Source organism: Piliocolobus tephrosceles, chromosome 13 (genome assembly GCF_002776525.5).
Source record: "Piliocolobus tephrosceles isolate RC106 chromosome 13, ASM277652v3, whole genome shotgun sequence".
NCBI lineage: Eukaryota > Metazoa > Chordata > Mammalia > Primates > Cercopithecidae > Piliocolobus > Piliocolobus tephrosceles.
This window is the reverse complement of record NC_045446.1, coordinates 58295734-58313014: the sequence shown is the minus strand read 5'-3', so window position 1 is coordinate 58313014 and position 17281 is coordinate 58295734. Positions and strand designations below refer to the sequence as shown.

Sequence of the window (17281 nt, the reverse complement as noted above, 5' to 3'; positions counted from 1 at the left end):
GCTGTAGGAGGAGGAGGGGTTTCAACCTGAGTCAACAACGTATGCAAAAATCACAACGAGTGAAAGGCGTGAGGTTTTAAATGTAGCAGATATTTAATTCTTATTTGCCAACTCCTGAGCTAGGACCTGGGAATACAAAGTTAAATAGAACACGAGTCTAGTCCTCTAAGTACCAACGGTCTTGGAAAGGAAGCCAGACGAGTAAAGTGGCTATTTCAGTACTACGTGGTCGTTACAATACTAGAGGTAGACACGGGTCGCAGTGCAAGGGAGGAAGGGCGTTAAAATTTGCCACCTACTTCCAGGTGCCAAGTACTCTTATCAACATTATTCCACTTTATTCCCTGGTGATTATGAAAGGCAGGTATTAACATTCCCACTTAACAGACGAGGAAACAGCCTCAGAGAGATAAACTTGCTTGACCCAGTCTCTCTCCTAGTCCGTATCAGAACCAAGATTCAAACAGGTTTTGTTTAGAAAATCTAGGATTTTTCAGCCATACCAAAATAAAGTAGCCTCAGGGAATCAAAACATTCATGAGAGAAGGTGACTTCTGAGCTGAGTCTTGTAAGAATTCTGGAAATTAACCAGGCGGTTTGTATCAAGGTGGTATTAAGGGGACAGAACAGCTTGAGCAAGAGTGAGAGTTCCTTGGGGTTTGGGGAGGGAGGAGGAAAAATGATTTGTTACTTAGGAACAAAGAGCAAGGAAGGTTTGTGAGCTATGATTGGGGGAAGAAAAAAAAAAAAAAAAAGCCTGAACTCTATCCAGTAATCCTTGAAGGGTTGTCATCCAAGTGGCCTGATGGGATTTGTATTTTACTCTGGAAGATGATTTGGGGATTGGCCAGAAGTAAGGACACTGTATTTTTCAAGAGAATGTAGCCCTAAACTAATGTAGTAGCAGTGGGGATATAAGTGGATAAGTTCTAGATATACTTGGGAAATATCATTGGAAGGACTTGTGGACTGATAAAGATATATTTAAGAGGTATGAGGTGCAGTCAGTAGGACTTGTTGATTGAAGATGCGGTGGAAAGATGACACAGATTCTGGCTTGGTTGGAAAAAGCATAGCATCATTTACCAAGAAGAAACCAGAGATGGAATTGTTTGGGTTTGGGAAGGTGGAAGATGAAATGTTGAGTATCACACATCTTACATTTGAGGTATCAATCACTATTGGATAGAAAGTCTTATTTAGTGAGATGGTAATGGTTGTAGATGTCAGTGATTTGTTCCAGGGGACAATGAGTAAACTGAGAAGAGCAAAAACCTACAAATGGAGCAATGAAGGTCAGCATTCCATGAAGTAGCAGAAGCTGATGAGGGAGGAAGACAAGAGTGGTCAGAGAAGTTAAGCCATGGAAGCTAAGTAAGGAGAGGGAGTGGGCAACTATGATGGAAAGGCCATAAAGCAAAGATTGAGAAGTATGCACTGCAGGCCATTGTTTCTGGATGTCAGGGTAGGAAAGGGTAAAAAGTGAGAGTAGAGGTCTCCTTGCAGTGAATTGGGTAGTGAATATGAAGTGAAATAGTGCACAGAGTCTGTACACAATCCTTTGGAAAAGCCTGATTGAAAAGAGAAAGATGAGATGCAGAGGGAGATGCATTAAAAAAAAATGCTAGTTATAGCATCTTATTGAGGAATCTAAGGCAGGAGTAGGGAGACCTGAGTGTGATGGAGCATTGTAGGGTTGGGAGTCAAGCTCACAGCATTTCAGGGTTAGGCAGATAAGCTGTCTGCAGCAGTCAATAGTTGAGGGTTCAGCAGGGCTTCCAATAGGGCAGAATAAGGGACTGAACTGCCAGCTTCAGGGCAGGGGACAAGCCATCTCTCCTGATAGGAAAAGGTCAGGGGTTGAGTAGAGTCTTCAGCAAAGCTGGGAAGTTGGGTGTTCCCCAGCCTGTTACAGGATCCCAGCCAGGGCCAGAGCAGAAACCCTGGCCCTCCACCTCTTCATCCAGACAGGATGCATGGCAGCCATGGGTTACCTAGGGAGGAGACTGGCATCAGATCTGGGCCTGCTAGTACCAATACTTAAAGAGTATACCTCCTCATCCTGTATTCATATTTCAGAGGCTGTTCCATACCACCCCAACTGCCCCCAAGTCCCCCTTAGTACTCCCCATAGTTGTATGAAAATGTCCACACCCTTCCCTTCCATTCTCACATCAAAGAGTCCTGCCCCATGCTGCTGGTAGAGCCTTGGGTTGAGAAAGCCAAGAGGGGGGCGGCCACTGAGGATTCTGTGCTCATTGATCAAGGATAGAAGCCCCCCAAACACTGGAGTAGAGGCCTGCAAGAGTGAAGGTACAAGTAAAGGTCAGGGGTTCAGAGTGACTGGAATTTTTGGGGGGGAGGTGATGCTTTAAAGTATCAGACATCTTTAAGGAGTCAGGGGTTCTGGGTGCAAGGTACTCAAGGTGTTAGGGGGTAAGGATAGTTCCTGAGTGAGAGTTTGGAGATGGGCTGATTCTCACCGAGGTTCCGGACACCCATGGAATGGGCACTCTGTTGCTGACCACCCAGTAGCCATCAGAAAGTGCAGCCACATCTGGGTAGGCACGGCCACTGGCATTGAAGTAACTGGATGGTGGAAGGTGGGGGCTAGAGCTCAGGAACTTGGCTACAGCTTCCTCCTGAAAGGCATTTTTGAGTGAGTATTGGCATGTGGCCTGCCCAGCAGTCAGCTGAACTGAGGATCCCCCATCCTCACTCTTACCCTGCATCTATGCACATAAACACATGTACCTGGTATGAAGGCCGTGGGAACACATTGCTGAAGCCACCACCACTGATATAGTCAACAATTTCATTTGTGATGAGGAAAGGTTCCTGGAAGGATGTGCCTCCCACTGTGGTGACATAGGGGCTGAGGGGAGAAGACAGCATTCAGATAGTAGGGGACCCAAGGGGACCTCCAAGATATGTGGGGAGGGGTGAGTATAGCCCAGATCTTGCTGGAGGAGCTAGACTCTATGGGGAAGCATCTATATAGGATTGACTAAGAGATTTTGAGCCTTCAAGGCATGGTCCGAGGTGACTGTGCACACGTTTCTCTACAGAACATCCACCAAATCTTCCACTAAAATGCCCGAGGACTGAGGAAAAGGAACAATGGGAGCTATATCCCACACAAGAGATTTGGGGCCTGGGACCTACAGGAAGAAGAGACAGGAGTGCGGCAACCAGGGCAGGCAAACCTTAAGGCTGAACCACAGGAGCACATGGTGGGGTCAAGACAAAGGTTCTACATCATGAGATCACAAGTGAAAGGTGGTGGTTATACTTGAGTGGTAGGCTAGAGTACTTACCTGGAGGCAGGGAAGGTAGGACGGAACTGGTGTCTTCCAGAGACAGACCAACACCCGGCCCCACTGTCACCTAAGAGAGACCAAGTGTAGCACTCATATTAATTGGTCAGGGCTTAGTATGTGGGTTCAGATGTCAGAGAGGAAATTTATGTGTCAGCTGTTACTGCAGGAGGTCAGAGTGTAGAGGTCAGGTCAGTGGTCCCTGTTGGAAGGTCTAAGTTCAGATTATGAGTCAGAGACCAGGCTCAGGGGTCACTGTGGGGTCAAAGCTCCCAGGTTGCAGGGGTGGAAGGGTTGTCTAAGTTTAGGGTAGGAGGTCACCTGAGGCGAAGAGCAGGGTGAGACCCCGAGCAGCAGCCTTCATGAGCTCCGTGTTGACCCGCTGGATATAGGCACTGCTGAGGGAGTCCTCCTCATCTCCATAGCTCACAGTATGCACATGTGGCAGGGCTGACTCGTTACTGAGCAGTATGAGCCACTGCAGGAAGGGCTCCTGTCCCTCATGCCGGCCTGGATTATTATTTTTTTTTTGAGGGATGGGCACAAAGATAGTCATTGAGGGTTGTCAGGATCTCTCTCCAGCTTATAGCATTCCCTTGAGGGGGCAGGGATCAATACCCATCTCCCACCCTCTTCTCCACTGTCCAGTCCTCTTGGCAGTACCAGGGCTACTGTAGACCCAGGTGGAGATGTTGGCGCCAGCACTCATCAGGTACTGCACATCTAGACTGGCCTCAATCCCGGCCCGGCCCCGGCCTTGTTGTCCAACCACACGGGTTACTGATGCCTGATGTGCAAAGTTGCCACCGAAGAGGCGCATGAACTGAGCCAGGTCTGAGTCATGGAAATACTGCTCCAGGAACTGTGGAGGGAGTCAGAGCAGAGGTCGTGGGTCCGAGGGTGAGTCCCAGTGTGGCAAGGCACTGAGGACACTGAGTGGAGGCTCTGAGGACCCTGGGGCTCTTTGCTTGGCTCACCTGGGCACAGGCTTGGCTGTTATTGCTGGTGCCAGAGCCCACATCTTGTGAGGTCAAGTTATATCGCTTACGGATCACAGAGGGGGTCACCCCCAAATGCAGGCCTACAGTCCCTGTCACCTGCGGCTCAGGACGTTGCCTCAGGGATGATGTTGGGGGAAAACGGTGCAGTCCCCCCACTGTAGGGAGAAGTCAGGCTTGAGGAGATCTTATAGACTGTAATGCCCACCTTACTACTCACCCTACCCCTAGTCTCCAAAGGCATCTAAACTTCCCCAGCCCCTGGATCTGTCTGCCCCAACCCCCATTCACCCCATAGGTGTTACCAAAGTCCACATGGGGGGCCAAGGCCTGTGGAAGCTGGTAGGGACGTGGGGACCTTACAACATGGGTCTCTGTAGGTCCTTCCACATAGTGATGAAACTGAGCCCCAGGGAGTAGCAGCTCTGCTTGTCTGGAGGTCAGAAAACAGAGGTCAGAAAGCTCAAAACTGAACAGAAGAAGCTGCCTCTGAGCATCCCTGGGCAGTCAGTCACTGTCTCCCCATGCATCAGCCCCCACCCACAAGCCCCAGCAAGCTCTCAACTCCCTCCCATCCATCTCACTGAGGGGATGACTGGTGCCCTCCATGGAGAAATCATTTCCTCTCACCGGATGCTCAGCCAGCAAGTCAGAAAGTCCTGTGTGATCACAGAATGGCACTTCTGGGCTCCGGCTGCCAAGAGCCATTTTTGCACCGTGTGGAGGGTCAGTGGGGATGGCCTCACCAGATCAGCCACATTCTCTAGGGTCAGGTATTTTCCTGCAGGGATTCAGAAGAGGCACTTGCCCTCATTCATTGCTTTCCCAAACTCCCCGTTTTAGACCTCAACTATGAAACATCAGGACTTCCCAAAGCCTGGATCAGGGTAAAGGAGGGTTGTGTGTGCAGGTGTAGGTTGTACTTGGGGAGCAGAGGAAGAAAACGTTGGAGAGATTTGAAATGCCATGGCCAAGAATATGGATTTACCCTAAAGGCCAGTAAGTTGCAAATGTCACACCACAGCATGTATTGCCGTGATCATGAAAATGAATGAGATTAATACATACAAATTTTCCATTTTAATTTTAAGCTTATGTCCAGTAAATGTTTTCAAATCTTTTGGCACTAGTTATCCATTTTAGCTCAAATTTGCATACTTGTTGATTTAAAGCTTAACACGATGGTGAGTCACTGTTTCCTGCCATGCACACTAGTGTCACACTGCCCTGTCCCCAGCCTCTGCAGTTCACATGTGCACACTCCCCCTGCTGTGAAGGGCTTTAACCAGGAGAAGGAACCAATCCATTCTGACTGTTGGAGAGACTGTTTTGAAGCAGAGTGGGGGAGTACAGTGAGGGGTGGGGTGGAGGGAGGAGACTGCAGATCAGCTGGGGAGCTGGGCAGTAGTCCAGGAGTGGGAATAAATGAGTGAGTTGGTAGTAACAAAGGACAGCAAGAAGTAAACTAATCCAAAGGCTCTTTGGGAGTTAGAACTGGCAGCCTTAGTATGCGAACAGAAGAAATTAGAATGGATTCGAGGGTAGGGGAAGGAACTTAAGTTGTACTAGATGCTGTTTTCCCGTTTGCCTGGTAGCCAGTAAGTAGCAGAGTCAGAATTTGAGTTCATATTTGATCATAAAGCCTATATGCTGAACCACATCCCCTTTTAGGTTTCTAGCCTGAGGAACACAAGTGTCTTGTCACGCCCTGACATGATCACCATCCCATGCCCAACCCAGCCCTCTGTCCCTCCACTGCATCCCACATCCTGTCCTCAGTCCCGAAAGGCACCGTATTGAGGAGAGTTGGGATCCGACACAGCCTGCACCAGCTCCGAGAGTCTTTCCAGGTTCTGCTGTCTCAGGGCAAAGGTGAGACTCAGCTCTTCCTCAGGGTCCGCACGGCCCAGGGACACCCAGCCTGGGGGCAGCCTGTAGGGTCAGGGGTCAGGGACATGGCTTTGTTTAGGGTGGAGATGGAAAATATTGGTCATGGAAGGTTCCAGATGAGGAGCTGAGACCTTGGGTAGGATCCTAGGAGCAGATCCAGATCACATGAGGTGAATGATAGGGGACTGAGCCTAGGAACCTAGAGATGAAACTATGGAGTGTGTACTAGGAGCTGGCATGGGGGTGAGAAGCTAGGACCAGGACAGTGAGAGACAGAACAGGGTATGGGGAAGGGGGTGGTCTGTGCTAAGTCAACTCACGTTCTCCGCTGGTCGGGCTCCGGGCTGTAACTGCATTTGCCAGAGAGGATGAGGGCAAAGAGCCCCAGGAGGCTGTAAGGGCAGCAGGTGGGTTTCAGTGGGAGCTACATTGTCCTTGTGTTCCCACCCTCCCAATGTGTGCTCCCCGCAACGTGATCCCTTTCTCCCCAGCCCTCTCAATTTCTCACCAGGCTTGGAGTCCCATTCTGCCCTTCCGCAGATCTGCTGTCATGTGACAGATCACATGAACCCTATAGTCCACCACCACTAACCCTCTGCCTAGTAACTAGTGACGGTGCTGGCTCCTCCCTTGTGTGGGTGGTCCTGAATGCTAGGCAAGGGTGGGGCCGCCACTCGGATTCTCCCCTCTGGCCAGTCAAGCGCTGAGTAAGCCCAGGGCTCCCCACCTGCATCCTGAGCCTGGTCCCCTGGGAATCACCACAAGTGAGTAGGCTCTAGAGACCTACAGACTGGGGTTCTTCCTAGCTATATGATATCAGCAAAATAACCTCTCAGAGCCTAGGTTTCTGCATTTACAATATGGAGACTTATATAAAAGTGATCTGCCTTGAAATATTGCAGTGAAAAAATTTTTTCCTCCTTTATCCTCTATGTCCCTATATTATCAATTTTGTGTTCATTTTAGGACTACATTTATGAACAGAGTAGAGTTTTTGCAAGACCAGGATCCTTTTATTCAAATCAGTTTCCAGTTTTAAGTAGCTTCCCAGGAGATCTACAATCAGCTGGGGTCCTGTTTATTATGGGTTCCCAAGGTTTTCAAGGAAATCAGCTTTGTTCCAAGGGCCACGGAGGAATCTTGCATCTTGTTTAGTGGGCTCAGGTGGATAAAATGGAAACAGACCTTTGCTTCTTTCTAATGGTAACTCAAAGCCCACAAGGTCTGAGTTTACTCCTTCGAATTGGGGTCATTACAAGAAGATTTTCAATGAGAGTTAAAACCCTGAGGATTCAGTTCCCTTCCAGTCTTCCTAAGTATTATTTTCCCCCAAAAAATCCATATGGAAGATGGTGTCAGCAGTGTCATTTTAACTTCCAAAACCATTAATCCTATACTCATGTGAAATCCCTTGTTCTGACCTCAATACTTTTTGGATAGATCCCTCTACTCTTGCTGTTGTCCTACAGGCCACTGACATCCATTAACCTACAGATCATATCCCCACGCTGAAGATTACGGCACTTCACTTTTCTCTCCGTCCCAATTCCTGCAATCATTTGACCTAGATGATCAAATTATCTAGGTAAAAGACCCATTCAACACCCTAACCTTCCATTTCTTCATCTCATTAAACCCAAGGAGCATTACCTTCACTTCACTGAAGCAAACCAGTCCCATGGCTACACTTGGGCTTGCTATCTCTCAAAACTGCTCTACCTTTGAAATTATAATTATAGAGTCCTTTCTTAGACTATAACCTTCTGTTTTTTCAAGCTATTGTTTTTCCTCACTCCTATTAATCTGACTTCCTCCTGTCCATTGATTCCTCCAGTTTCCCACTAAGCTTGGATCCTAGAGCTGTATTTACTAGCGTCATGCTCAGAAACATTTCTCTTTGACCACTTTTTTTTTCTAATTTCCTCAGTCCCATGAACTTCTCAAACATTGGCCAATTGCCTTTCCCTCACAGCCTGGCTCCCCCCCAAAGAACGGTCTACACCAGTGGTTCCCAAATCCCTTTGTATGACTGTGAAAGTTTACACTGCGATGAAGCAAGACAGCCACCTGCAGAAAGCCTGACATGACAAAGGCTCAACAAATTGAGCTGTTATTACAATGTGGATATTTAGTGGCCCCAAGAAAAACAAATAAACCCCTTGACTGCTCTTGTACCCACCCCGACTTACTTTAAAAAAGAATTTCGGGCCTAGAGCTGGTCATCCCCAAGATCCCCTCTCCCACTCAGCTGATCCCTCTCAAGGCCCTGCTGGCCTCTTGCCCATATTAGAAGGAAAAGATTAGCTGCAGAGAGATGTGATCATCAGCCTCAGGCTAGGCTCCTGAGCTCCCAGTGCCATCCCCACCCCACCCCACCCCCCCCCTCTGTGCCTCCTGAGGTATCCACAATACTCTGCCAGGTGTCTTCCAGTCATCCCTATAGAACAAAGCTGGAGACTGGATACAAATTGCAGTTTATTAAGGCTCCAGAGTGAGAATTGGCACTTGGTTCTGGGCAGGGGCAGGGGTGTCAGTGGAACCCAAAGGAGCTGGGTCCAAACATGTTGGAGGGACCTCCTCCATCCCCCTACCCCCAATAAATAAAGTCTCAGCTCCATCTCAGGGTGCTGGTGCAGGGCAGGGAGCCCTCACTGAGGAGAACCCAGGGCTGCTACCTCCTTCATATTTCTCCCCACATTGGATCTGGTCACAGGTCAGTGACCAACAGGACTTCTGTGGTCCTAGTGCTCTGAGGGGGCTGGGGAGTTCAGGGTGGAGAGCTGGGGCCTGGTGGTGGCCTCCCCATAGCCAGTCATAGTCCGAGGCTGCCCAGGGCAGGCTCAGAGTGGGACCTGCATTGGGGACACTATGCGCATCCCAGGTCGGGGCCCAGCCTGGGCCACAGCTAGATGTGCAGCTCCGTGTCATCAGGTGGCTCCAGGCCAGACTCTGTGCTGAGTGCCGAGGCTGAGGGACCCTGGGCCACCCCAAATGGTGAGACAACGGGTGAGCGAGCAGCCAGAGGAGACAGAGAGGGTGAGAAGCTGGGGGACATGGCAGCTGAGGACAGGGAGCCTTCATGGCTGATGGGCGAGCGGTGAGAAGCTGGTGGGAAGATGGCCCGGGCTGCAGCTGTGTTTGCTGGCTTGGGGGGCACAGACTTGGCTCCTGGGTGGGCCACGGCAGTGATGAGGGGTGGTGGGTCGATACGGGGAGCTGGGGGACATGGCCGAGCTTCATCCTTGAGCCGAGCGATCTCTGTGAAGACACTGGCCAGTGGTTGGAACTGAGGGCACCAGCTCAGCAGGTAGTCCCAGTTATAGCTGCCACGGAGCTCCTCCTCGCCTGCCACAATGGCCGTCAGTGCACCTGCCACACAGGGCTTGCCATCTGCTGGGAAGCCGTAGTCCCCAGTGGGTGCAGGGCTCAGGCCACAGCCCCCTAGGAAGGCTGTGGCAGTGGCTGGGGGCCCCTCCTCTCGATAGAGAGTGGCTCCTGCACCTGGCAGCAGCAGCCCTGCCTTTCGGCCCTTATACCAGGTGTCAGGGGCAGGTGGCTCGCAGGATGTGTCACTCAGTCCATCTGCATCCTGCTGGATGCCTGAGTCAGGGCCACGGGCAGCCAGAGAGGAGGCCACACTGGCCACACGGGGGAACTCATTGATCATGCGGATCTCATCATCCTCTGCAGCCTCTGCTGAGCCTCGGCCACTTGAATGTGAAGGGTCCAGGGAGCCACCACGGGGGTAGGGTCCTCCAGCTCCTGGCCCACCATAGCTGGGAAGAGTCTGGTGATAGAGGTGCTCAGAGGGCGGTGGACTAGGTGGCTCCCGGCCCACTTTCTGCAGTGAGCCACTGGCTAGGGGTGCCGCCTGTGACATTGGGCCAGGGGCTGCCTCAGCCTTGCGGCTACGGGCCCGAACAAGTCCTAGGACAAGGGCTGCCAGTGCAAGCACCACCACAACTCCCAAGGAGGCTGCTACAGCCCCTACTAAGAGCAGGTTGAGGTCAGGTGCCAGGCCCAGTGCGGTGTGGGTGATATCCACGGTCACAGGCACTGTGGCACTCCGGGAACCAGGCAGAGGCCCCCGTGCTATCACCTCCAGCCTCAGCTCCCGTGGTGCTTCCCGCCGGGTCCGGCCCCCACCCCCAGTGGTGGCTGTTCCACTGCCTGGTGCTCGACTGTCCACCCGCAGGTACAGGGCACCTGTAGTCTGGTTAATGCCAAAATAGGGTGAAGAGGTGGCAAGGGAATACAGAACCAGGCCATCGGCACCCCCATCCTCGTCTGTGGCCTGCACGTGACCCAAGCTGTGGCCACGCCGGGCACCTTCGGGCACTTGGAAGTGGAAAGTTGGTGCCAGAAATACCGGGTCATACTCATCCTCTCCAGTCACCAGCACTGACACAGTGACAGAGGCTGAGAGATTCCCAGCATCGGCAGCACCCACCAGCAGCCGGAAGCTTTCTGTGTGCTCGTAGTCAAAGGGCACTCGTGCACGCAACTCCCCTGTTGAGCTGTTCAGTGCAAATGCCTCACGGCCCTCAGGCCCTGGCCCAGCCTCCAACAGGCTGTAACGGAGCTTCCCAAAAGCCCCAGCATCCCCGTCGATTGCATGCAGAGTGGTCACGAGAGTGCCTGGAGGCTGATTCTCGGCCAGGCTGGTGCTGAGTAAGTTCAGTGGGAAGGCTGGGCCATGATCATTCACATCCTGGACCTCAATTGTCACTGGTGCCAAAGCAAAGTGTGCACCAGCAGGGTCAGCAGCCTGTACTACAAGCTGATGTCGAGCCTGGGTCTCACAGTCCAGGGCATGGGCCAGTCGCAAGGTGCCTGAGCTCTCATCCAGTTCAAAGAGCCCTGACGGGTCGCCTGAGCTGACAGTGAAATGCACGAGGCCGTGAGGGCCAGGGTCAGCGTCAGAGGCCTCTACATGCAGCAGCTCAGCTCCAACAGGTGTGTCCTCAGGTACTGCCACACGGTAGGATGCTCGGGTAAAGACAGGTGGGTTGTCATTGACATCTAGTACAGTGACAGTGACTGGCACGACTGAGCTTTGGGGTGGCTGCCCACGGTCAGCTGCAGCCACTGTTAGATTGTACTGTGTCAGGCTTTCAAAGTCTAGAGGTTCAAGCAACACCAGGCAGCCCAGTGCCTGGGGCCCTGGTCCAGCACTCTCCCCAGCCTCAGCCAGCCTGGGTTCCAGCTGGAAGACTCGGCCCCAGTTGCCACTGATGATGCTATAGTCCACAGCGGCATGGGTGCGGCTTCCATCAGCATCTGTAGCCTCCAGGGTGAGCAGAGTGGAGCCAGGGGGTAGGTCCTCAGTAACAGCCACACGGTAGTGTGGCAATGTGAAGCTCGGGGCGTGGTCGTTCTGGTCCTGCAGTTGCACGTGCACTGTGGCTCGTGCTGCCCGGCCTGGAGTTCCGTGGTCTCGTGCTTCCAGCACCACATCCACTGCTCCTGACCCGTCATGGCCCAAGGCCACTGTTCCCACTATTGTGAACAGGGTCCCTGAGATGAGAATGGAAGGGAAAGAAACATATTCAGCAAAGGCTGTGAGTGAACAGAAGAGTGACCCTTCAGGATCTAGGAAATGGTTTTGGAAGTCAGACTCAGGGAATGGCCTATCTGCTGGGAGACAAGGGGATGGCCTCAAGGATTCACAGCTTAGGGAACAGCTTCTAGACATGCACTCAATAAGGGGCTTATAATGAAGACAGAGGGGAGGAAATGTCCTCCCTGGGCCAGACATCCAGGAGTTAAAGAGTTTGAGTAACAAATTCAAGGAATGAGGTCAGATTATAGCGTAACACAGTCAAAGGCAAGTGGCAGATCCTGGGAAAGACGCACCATTGTTGGGGTCAACACTGAAGCCATCAGCAGGGGAAGCCAGGTGGTAGGAGATGTGACCATTGGCACCTGAGTCCCGATCAGTGGCAGAGACGGAGAGAATGGCACTGCCTGGGGGTGTGTGCTCAAGCAGCATTACCTGAAGTGTGAGGAGAAGTGCTTATGGCCAGGCTTCCCATTTGCCCTGCTGTCCATGCAGCCTGTTCTGGAGCTCGCCTCCTTGAGCCCTGCTTGGTGTCCATTCCGATACTTGGAATACTTGGAGCCCCTACTCCTAAGTATTCGAATGGGAAATGCCCACCTTCTCCCCTTTGTGGGTACAGGATGCAAAACCAGGATGTAGTTCACAGGACTTGGGACCTTCCCATTCCCAGATCAGCTCCAACGTCCAGCCCACCTCAGCAGCTGCTAGCTCTGATACTTCCCTCCAATAGGAACAACCCAGGCCCAGGTGAAGGTGGATCCAGGGGTGTCAATACCTGGTAGAGGCTCTGTGAGAAGGCAGGTGCATTATCATTGACATCCTCCACAAGTACTGTGAGGTTGGCACGGCCCTCATGAGGCCCATCATGCGCCAGCAGCTGCAGCTGGTAGCGGTCACACTGCTCAAAGTCCAGGGGCCCCGTGAGGGAGACACGGCCTCCATAGCGGCCAACACTGAAGGGATCCTGGGGCCCAGATGGGCTCAGCACATACCACAGCACCGGTCCTGAGTCCACATCATTCCCTGTTACCTGTGCAATCTCTGAGCCCAATAACGCATCTGAAATACACAAGACAAATGTGTTTGGCATGGACACAGCCCCACCTTGAGCCGCAGGGTGGAGAAAAATGTCTCTCTGCCACCCTTTATGCCACCCACTTTACCCAGTCTCACCTTCTGACACTCGGAGCTCCCAGGGCTGGGGGATAGTGGGGCGATTGTCATTGGTGTCGATGACCATCACCGTCAAGGTAGCTGAGCCCACCAGGGCTGGGCTCCCTCTGTCTGTGGCCATCAGTACCAACCTGGGTACAAAGCACAATCATCAGGTGGGGCATGGCAATAAGGGGGAACTCTGGGCAGGGCCAGGAGGACTCAGGACAGAACTTAGGGCTGGGGAATTCAGGATGTGGCCAAGGGACTGAGATGGGTTCAAGGCAGGGCTTTAAACCGGACAGGCCCAAGATAGGGTCTTGGGTCCAAAGGGCCAGGACTCACCGTGTTTCGGCCCAGATCTCACGGTCCAGGATGGCTGTGGTAGTGATAGTGCCTGTGGCTGGGTCTACGTGGAACAATCCACGTGCCAGCTGGGATGCAGCCAGACTGTAGGAAATCTGTCCTCCAGAGCCTTGATCCAGGTCATCTGCCTCCACCTGGTGAGGGTAGGAGGCTGCTGGGACTGGTCTGGCCATAGGCAAGTCTGACTAGCCCTGCTCCCCCATCTTTCCATCACACCCCACACCTGCAGCAGGGGCCCCTCCAAGGGCCGGGACTCAGGAAGGAAGGCCACGTAATGGGGCCGCAGGAAACGGGGAGCATTGTCGTTGGCATCTTGCAGGGTCAGGGTCAGCACAGTGAAGGCAAAGGCTCCTCCACTCTCTGCCTGCAGCACCAGTCGCAGTCGTGGACTCACCTCGAAGTCCAGCCCCTCTGCTGAGCGAACTGTGATGGCCCCTGGGGGAGGCAGAATGCATCCGTGACAGCTCCCTTTGCTTGCCCTGGAGCCTCCTTCTCTGAGACCCCTTACTCAAGGATAGCCCTTCACCCATCAAAGGCTCCTCTGATGCAAAGAACCTGCTTCCCCAGTAGCCTGTCCCGCACAGAGCCCCTGCTCCTATTCCTTACCCGTACTAGGCTGGATGGAGAATGTCCCTTTCTCATTCCCACTGAGAATGCTGTAGGTGATGGGTCCATTTGTGCCTCCTGCATGGACAGCCCTCGGGGAGACAATAGGAGTCCCTGCAGAAAGAATGGTATTGTTGGACTGCGAGCGTGAGTGAGACTGGGAGAGTTTCGGGGACATTTTCAATGGGCAACCCCGGCCCATTTGGGAGTTTGAATCTGGGAGAAATGGCTGGGAACCCACCTGGGGGCGCATTCTCACGAATCATAGCCTCACTGCTAGTCCGGGGAAAGCGGGGTCCATGCTCAGCTTCCCCCTGCAGTCCAACAATGATCACACCAGTGGCAGAGCGAGCTGGACGGCCAAGATCAGTGGCCACAATGAAGAGGACACGATCCCGGGGGCCTAGAACTACAGGAGAGCGGGCCACACGGATTTCACCAGTGTAAGAGTCCACAGTAGTGCCAGGAGGTGGTGTGCCCGCCAGTCGGTACAGAATGGAAGCATTGGCACCAGCATCACGATCTTCAGCTCTCAGTGTGGCCAGAGCCAGAGTTGGGGTACTGAAGCTGGGGCCTGGGCGGGGCAGGCGTAGGCGCAGAGGACTGGTGGGGAAGGTGGGTGCATGGTCATTGACATCACGCACCGTGATGGTGACAGACACTGTGGTGCTTAGGGGCCCAGCAGCTGCACCATCCACTGCACTCACAGCAAAGGTGTAGCTGGGACACTGTTCTCTGTCCAAGGCTGCAGCTGTGCGCAGTTCTCCAGAGCTAGGCTCCAGCAGGAAGGCTCCTGCTGTACCGGCACCCAGGTAGTAAGTCACACGGCCATTGGCTCCAGCATCAGGGTCATGAGCTTGTAGCTGCAGCAGCAGGGTCCCTGCAGGCACATCCTCCGGCACCTCCACAGAGTAGGCAGGCACAGGAAAGGCTGGAGCATGGTCATTGGCATCCAGCACTGTCACTGTCAAAAGCAGCGTGGCACTGAGAGCTGGCTGGCCTCCATCCCGGGCCTCTATCCTCAGCTGGAAAGCTGGTTCCACCTCTCTGTCTAGTGGCCTCATGGTGCCAAACTCTCCAGAAGCAAGGTCTAGGGCAAAGGCTCCTGATGGGTCCCCATCTGCAGAGAAGGGCATGCACATATAAATATACATGTGTCATGGGGATGGGGGTGATTGACAGACAACAGCAGAGAGAGTGAGCATGTGCACAAAAGCAACGGAACTTATGAAAGAAAGGAAGAAAAACAGAAAAACAGAAATGGAAAGTAACAGAAGATACTATAAAGCAGCTGGTATCATCTGTGTGTGGTCTGGGAACCCCAGGAGTCCCCCAGGTCCTTTTCATATGCATAAGATCAAAATTATCTCATAGCACTACTAAGCCATTATATGGCCTTTTTATTCTCGTTATCTCACAGATGTACAGTAGAATTTGCAGATGCTCTATGACATGTGATGACATAATGTCTTGGTTAATGGAATGTGTGCTTATGTATTCTTGTGTTTTCTAGAATATTCTAGATAGGAAGTTTAGAGCATGAATGTGTGTGTCTTCAGAGATTCAGTTTGTTCTGGCTATCTTCAGTTATACCTGCTTTAATCTCTGAAATTAATTACTGTCCAACAAATTGTTACTTGAAATCTTAGTATTTCCTTGTGCTTACACAGAAATACCGGCAAGCTGTATACTTCATTGGCTTGTTTCACAATCATATTTTAACATCATCTCAGTTTTATTACCTAATACAGTAAATACTGATACAATCCACATAAAAACTCTTTAGGGTTCTCAAAAATTAAGAGTGTTAAGGATTTCTGGGACCAAAAAGTTTGAGAACGACTGCTCTACAGGGAGAAACAAATGAGAAAGAAAAGAAATAGGACGATAGAAACAGAGACACACAGGGAGATAAAGGGCATGGAAAGAGATACCCAGATACACTGGGTGTAAGCATGAAGGAAAAAGTGGACGATATCACCAGAGAAAAGGAGACCCAGACACATGCACTGAGGCTGACAGCAGCCAAGGAAGAGCAAGAACCAGGCAAGTGGGTGCTGAGTTAGTGGGAGTGGGAAGGTTCTCACCTAGGATGCGGTACTGCAGCTGCCCATTGGCTCCCACATCTGGATCAGAAGCCCGAAGCATGGTAAGGGTTTGGGGGTCCTGGCCCTCAGGCACCTCCAGAGAGAGATGGGTACTCCCAAAGGTTGGTGCATGGTCATTCTCATCCTCCACAGCCACTCGAACGGTGGCATGAGTTAACTGGGGAGGTGAGCCCCTGTCCTGGGCATACACTGTGGGAAAGCAAAATCCATGAAGTCTAGTCTGCTCTCATCACATGGAGAAATCCACACCACATAGTGGTCACATATGTTCATTAGGCGCACACAAACCAGAAAATGTCCATCTCTCCATACTTCCCAGGCACACATGTGTCATGCATACATAAACATACATGTGTCCTACCTCCCATGCTTGGTGCATGCAAGATATATCTTGGACTAGTGGTGGTGTAACAGGAAAGGCACTAAATTAGGTATGAAAAGATCTGGGTTCAAGTTCCAGCCCTGCCACTTCCAAGCTGCATGAGCTTGAGCAAGTCACTTGACCTCTCCAATATTCAGTATCAATATGCTCCTCTGTTAAATGGCTGCGGTATCTGAGGGAGGCCTGGAGGGCATAGCTGTGACATTATGCATTTTAGAATTTGTATGGTCACAGTTGTGGCAGTCTAGAAGTCAGTTCACCTTGCACCCTGCCAAACTCTTGACTCCCCAAAAGGGTCCAAAAACGTAACAGGAGCTTTCTGGCATTAGGCAAAAACTTCTAGAAGGCAGTACTCTGGGTATTCTGTCCAGGTAATGCTGGTGTTTACAACACCTCACTGAGGCTTTTGGGGTGCTGTCAACATGTACCTGTCAGGTTGATCTCCTCCTGCTCCTCTCGATCAAGGGCCCGAAGAGTCGTGAGAACACCAGTGTCAGGATCCAGAGAAAAGCTTCCGCTAGAGACGCCTCCGTAAGTCACTTGCCCGTTGGCCCCTGCGGAGGGACAGCATGGAGGGCGATCAGAGGGTAAAAACGCTCTTTCTTGCCCCAGTCCATCCCACTCATAATTCATCCCCCGAGGTCTTACCCAGGTCGGGGTCGGTTGCTCGCAAGGTGAGCAGAGATGTGCCAGGCGGGCTGTTCTCACGCAAGAGGACGCTGTACTCCTGCTGCTGGAAAGTAGGCGCCTCGTCGTTGACGTCAACGACACTGACGGTCAGGACCTGAGTGGCCGAGCGCGGCGGGGAGCCGTGGTCTGAGGCCACCACTGTCAGTACGTGCTCAGCTCTTTGTTCGCGATCCAACGGCTGCACCACGGACAGCGCTCCTAGGTGAGCGGTA

At 52.1% G+C, this 17281-nt stretch overlaps 2 protein-coding genes across 2 annotated transcripts in view; both read right to left on the bottom strand.

Moving 5' to 3' along the window:
- Window positions 1-81: 81 nt before the first annotated feature.
- TPP1 (tripeptidyl peptidase 1) lies at window positions 82-6785 on the bottom strand. The gene is made up of 13 exons (XM_023189864.2): window positions 6714-6785; window positions 6526-6597; window positions 6108-6247; window positions 4946-5096; window positions 4621-4748; window positions 4295-4473; window positions 3981-4179; window positions 3639-3827; window positions 3318-3387; window positions 2755-2875; window positions 2484-2642; window positions 2174-2299; window positions 82-1994 (listed from the first exon to the last, which is right to left on the bottom strand). Exons 1-13 carry the CDS (start codon window positions 6755-6757, stop codon window positions 1854-1856), a joined length of 1719 nt encoding a protein of 572 aa, XP_023045632.1. The 5' UTR covers window positions 6758-6785; the 3' UTR covers window positions 82-1853.
- Window positions 6786-8662: 1877 nt separating this feature from the next.
- DCHS1 (dachsous cadherin-related 1) overlaps window positions 8663-17281 on the bottom strand; it is a 34094-nt gene continuing 25475 nt past the window's right edge. Inside the window, exons 11-21 of the mRNA XM_023189976.3 lie at window positions 17028-17267; window positions 16808-16933; window positions 15977-16186; window positions 14131-15009; window positions 13890-14003; window positions 13507-13718; window positions 13263-13417; window positions 12939-13069; window positions 12541-12824; window positions 12062-12200; window positions 8663-11722 (exon numbers count right to left, since the gene is read on the bottom strand). Of these exons, the coding sequence (XP_023045744.1) occupies window positions 9111-11722; window positions 12062-12200; window positions 12541-12824; window positions 12939-13069; window positions 13263-13417; window positions 13507-13718; window positions 13890-14003; window positions 14131-15009; window positions 15977-16186; window positions 16808-16933; window positions 17028-17267 (5102 nt within the window). The 3' untranslated portion in view covers window positions 8663-9110. The remainder of the gene's footprint in view (window positions 11723-12061; window positions 12201-12540; window positions 12825-12938; window positions 13070-13262; window positions 13418-13506; window positions 13719-13889; window positions 14004-14130; window positions 15010-15976; window positions 16187-16807; window positions 16934-17027; window positions 17268-17281) is intronic.